Below are 4,545 nucleotides of genomic sequence, written 5' to 3'. Positions count from 1 at the left end.
CTGTTATTGTTTTTCACTAATATGAAAAGCAGCTTCTGGTTCTACCATGCAAAAGTTTAAAAAGGCTTTATTTTCGCACTTTATCTAATTTATTTTTACAGTTCTTTTTAATTTGGAACATTTACATTAAATATTTTTGAAGGTATCTCTTTTATGATCACAATTTTATTTATTGAATTGTCTATTTTTGCTGTTGTTTATGTTAAAAAATAAAAATATTTTGTCTGTGATGGACTTGCGACCTGTCCAGGGCGTACCCCGCCCCTCGCACTGTGACTGCTGGATATGGGCACCAGTGACCCACGCAACCCTGAAAGGAAGAAGCGTGTACAGAAAATGCATGGATGGGTTATTTTAGTGTTGATAAGCCTGAGTGGCCTGTTGACTGACAGTTGTATTTGTTCAAATGATTGTTATGGGCAGGTTACAATAAAAAATGTTTGTTATAATCATGTCTTGTGAGTATTTGACAGGAGGTTTACTTTTAAACTGTAAGTGTATTTAATTTAGTTATAATGCAAATGAAATAAAAATTAAACTAAGATTTAGAATAATTATCATTTTGATCCGTATGGTWATGTGTGACTGGTCCTCGTGTCACTTTATGTTGAACAAATTGGGCCTCRAGGTCAAAAAGGTTAAGAAGCCCTGCTATAAAATGACTGTTTAATTGAAGAAAATAAATGTCCCTCCTGGGTGTCAGACCAGCTGTGGGCTTCCTGTAACCTCRGAAAGAATCTGTACCTGGACACACGTCACAGTCGTCTGTATCCATCTGTTCTTCATCATCCTTCTTTATCTCGTCCTCCTCTTCCTCCTTTCTCTCCTCTTCCTCTGCAGGAGGTGACTCAGCAGCTTCGGTTATTTTTCTGCCTCTCAATCTGAGGCCTTTTCTGACAGCAGAAACAAAAACACCAGAACAGGTCAAAACATTTCAAATCTAAATATTGAAATTAGAYTTTTTTAAACTGATCAATAAAACAAAAATTCCTCTTTTTTTAAAAGCAGAACAATTAAACTTTAAAGCTTTTAAAGTGAAACAGCCATTATTTTCCTCCATGTTATTAGTTTCCCTATGTTCTGCCCGAGGCTACAAGTTTTACCTTAGAGGAACTTGAGGAGATTCGGCCGACGCCTCAGGTGACGGGGATTTCTGGGGAAAAAATAAAAAAAGTATGGTACAAAATAAAACTTGTTAGGTTCTGWGACTCAGGAGGAAAAGAGAATCATCAGATATGTTTACAGCAAAGTTTTAAAAACAYATTAATAAAGAAATTGACTAGAAAGAGGCCTTTTCAGTTAAAATGTAGAGAGAACCACGACAGCTGGAACTGAGTTGTTAAAGCAACAAGAAGCAGAACGCTAGCTAAAAGCTAAATGTTACAAAATGTTATCAGAAGGTAGCGAAACGCTAACTAGAAAAGAAGTTGCAAAAGCGCAGCTGTGCAGTGGTCAGACTGCTGTCAAACAGTAAAAMCATGATTAGCTTGTGATTTGTGCACCTCTGGCTGTGGCTGGATGGCCTCCCCCCACTCAGCCTTCCTCAGCAGACCCCTCTGAGCCTGTTTCAGACTCGTCTGGTAGACCTGCATCTGAGCTAGGATCACCTGGAAGCAACAAAAACACCAGCGGAAACCAGATTACATAAACTTCATTACAAGCATGCCGGTAATGATCCTCCAGCTCAAAGCTAAAGGGCTAATCCTCAGTTCCTTGCAGACTGAATCACCTGGGTGTACGTGTCTGGGTCCAGGCCTCGAGGGCAGAAGGGAACCCCCCAGTAGTAGTGAACCGTTGGCCCACCTGACGACTCCCCAGGTGGGRTGGACGCCCTGCAGTCCTCCTCCCTCCTGCCGACGGGACGTGTTTCTTCCTCTGTGGTGGAAAGCTGCTTCCTGCAGGCAGGTGCAGAATCAGAGGAGTCGTTACAGATTTTATGACTTTTTATTTCTGTTTTCCAGGGAAGATGGAGAGCCTCGTCAGGTTGGTCCTCAGGTGTTGCTTCAGGCTTAAGGCTCAGGCAGAAAATAAAAAAAACTGAACAGAACACCTCTGTGGCTTTAAATAATCAGTTTATCAGAGCCTGTTTGAGTGGATGAGAGTCCCTCAGAGGATATTTAAATAACTCAAACAATTTGTACCTGTGCAGTAAACGCTCATTCTCCAGTTTTCTTTGTAAGTCATAAAAAAGCTTTAATGATAAGGAGGATAAACAGCTCCATAAACTGAGGATTTGAAGGAGGTAATGTTTTTTAGTAATTATAGGTCTCTGACGCCCTCTGCTGGCCAATGAGGAAAACATGACGTGTTTCTGTTTCAGTTCAGTCTGATCTGTCAGGTGAGGTTTCTGCACCTGTGCTCTGACCCGGTCTGGTCCCGGTGGGGGGGCGAGGCAGCCTGGCCCTCTGCCTGATGAAGAGGTCTTTCCTCGGGGAAAACCGGACTGGGAGAGCCGTCCAGCTGCAGCACAAAGGACAATTTAAATAAATTAATTTAAAAAAAAACAAGGGGATAAAGATAAAACATGCATTTTCACATGAAACGATTCCAACAGCTGCTGAAAATGTTAGAGACAAATAATCTAACAAGGTTTTTTTTTGTTTCTTCAGCACATTCTGAGTGTTTCTGCACCGTGTTGTCGTCTTCATCCTCATCTGTCCAGATTAACGTCATGTCACTCGTTAGCTCCGTCTCAGCAGAGTCTTCGGATTTTTCATCACGCTTTTCTGAAATAAATAAAAGAAACAAAACAAAAAAAACAGCCAGTAAAACTCTGATCTCACAACAAAATGCTGAAGGTGAAGCAGACAGAAATGTACCTGCTTTAGGAGGACGGATGGTGAACTCATCAACCTGACAGCCAGCAGACTCTTTCTTCTTTATTTAAAACAACAGAAATAAAACAGATTTTAAATTTGATAAGTTTTGTGGCTCAAAGGAATTATTATTATTATTATTGTCTAGTTTTATGCTTACTTTTAATAGACATGACTTTAAATAATGCCCCTCAAAGCCTATACTACATCTCATTTAATGTTTTTTTTTTTATTCAGAGCAATTAAACAGGTGGAAAACAGAAAAAAAATAAAGCATTTTAGGTAATGAAAACAAAAAATAATTTTTTGACATCGTTCTGTGGAAAATCCATTCTGTTTTTGGATAAAGGATGAGAAAAAAGCTCCTCTGTCCCCTGAACTCACCTCTCGGCTGCASAGCTTCTCTTCACAGTCAGAGCTCCGGTGCTCTGAAGGACCTGCAGACTTTCCCAGCTGTGGTTCAGTTTTGCCGAACACTGGACTCACGGGCGGCTGGTGGTTCTCCWCTGCCCGCCCTGGATCAAGGCTCTTGTGGAATCCATCTGAAGGAGAGAGGATGTTGGGCTTTTGGGGGCTTTTGGGGAACACGGGGCTCTTTGAGCCTCGGGACCCCACAGAGGAGGATAAACTCTCCTGAGAGGAGAACATAAACTCTGTGTTTTCAGAGCGGTGACGGCTGCAGGCACTTGGAGACGTCTCATGCTCCACCTGTCCATTGTCCACCTGCTCAGTCCCTGAGAACACTGGACTTTTGGGACATGAGGGGTTACTCTGGGGAAACGTGGGGCTTCTGGGCTCAGTTAAAGTCCAGCTGTCCTGAGAGCACAAAACGAAACCTGAGCTCCGGCAGGACGCYACCAGACCTTGGCTCAGCCGGTTGAGGTGGACTGCTGCTCTGCAGCTGGTCAGCGGGAACACCGGGGACTTCTGGAGCTGGAAGTCATCAATCTGGGTCGAGTCGGAGCTCTGCTTCGCCAAGAGGGGAAAAAATATTTAAAAAAACAATGAAGTCAAACATCATCTGCAGATAAATATCCACTTTAAATAATCTAAAGCAGGAAAAGTGTGACGGACCTGTGGAGAGTCCAGAGCAGCAGAGAACGGCTCGAAGCTGCAGGAGGAGCTCTGAGACAAGTCTGGCATCTCCAGCAGAGGACTTCCTGCTTTTCGTTTCCGTTTCTTGCAGCAGGGAATCTTTCTGTCTCCGTTTGCTTCTGGAAAAACAACAGTCGAAGTTGAAAGCCAAGCATTTCTTGAAGAAACATTTTGCCCTCCATTGTGGCGGCCTTCTTAATCAGGGTGACTCCAAAAGTTCAAGTTTTAAGCAAAGATTTTGTGCAATGAGTGCACCTTGAAGTATGTGTATCTGCTACTACTACTACTACTACTACTACACAACTACTACTACTACTACTACTACTACTACTACTACACCAAACTGTAGATTCATATCTGTAAAAATGATGGAATTATACTTATTCATGTGTTTTTAAAGTGAATGAGAACTTTGCTCTCTTTTAAACATGTTTTATGAATTTTCTGTAACTCATGCTGTGTGTGTGTCTTGTAAATGAGACTACCTGTCTTCAAAAAGTAAGTAAGTAAATGAGTAAGTAGGTGAGTAAGTAAGTAGTTAAGTAAATAAGTAAGTGAGTAATTAATTAACTAAGTGAGTAAGTAAGTAGTTAAGTAAACAAGTGAGTAATTAACTAAGTGAGTAAGTAAGTAG

General features: G+C 41.6%; 1 protein-coding gene across 3 annotated transcripts in view; it reads right to left on the bottom strand.

Moving 5' to 3' along the window:
- uimc1 (ubiquitin interaction motif containing 1) overlaps positions 1–4,545 on the bottom strand; it is a 12,942-nt gene that overhangs the window by 6,351 nt on the left and 2,046 nt on the right. For 2 of the 3 annotated variants that reach the window (XM_014004059.1, XM_014004058.1), the window contains 9 exons: positions 3,891–4,030; positions 3,201–3,782; positions 2,820–2,877; positions 2,632–2,726; positions 2,354–2,460; positions 1,730–1,895; positions 1,503–1,607; positions 1,104–1,153; positions 745–893 (listed from right to left, as the gene is read on the bottom strand). In XM_014004059.1, the coding sequence (XP_013859513.1) occupies positions 745–893; positions 1,104–1,153; positions 1,503–1,607; positions 1,730–1,895; positions 2,354–2,460; positions 2,632–2,726; positions 2,820–2,877; positions 3,201–3,782; positions 3,891–4,030 (1,452 nt within the window). The remainder of the gene's footprint in view (positions 1–744; positions 894–1,103; positions 1,154–1,502; positions 1,608–1,729; positions 1,896–2,353; positions 2,461–2,631; positions 2,727–2,819; positions 2,878–3,200; positions 3,783–3,890; positions 4,031–4,545) is intronic. The other variant, XM_014004060.1, reaches the window with a different exon arrangement.

This window comes from Austrofundulus limnaeus, unplaced genomic scaffold, assembly GCF_001266775.1.
Source record: "Austrofundulus limnaeus strain Quisiro unplaced genomic scaffold, Austrofundulus_limnaeus-1.0 Scaffold21, whole genome shotgun sequence".
Classification (NCBI taxonomy): Eukaryota; Metazoa; Chordata; class Actinopteri; order Cyprinodontiformes; family Rivulidae; genus Austrofundulus; species Austrofundulus limnaeus.
The sequence above is the reverse complement of the archived record's forward strand: the minus strand, read 5'-3'. Positions and strand labels throughout refer to the sequence as shown.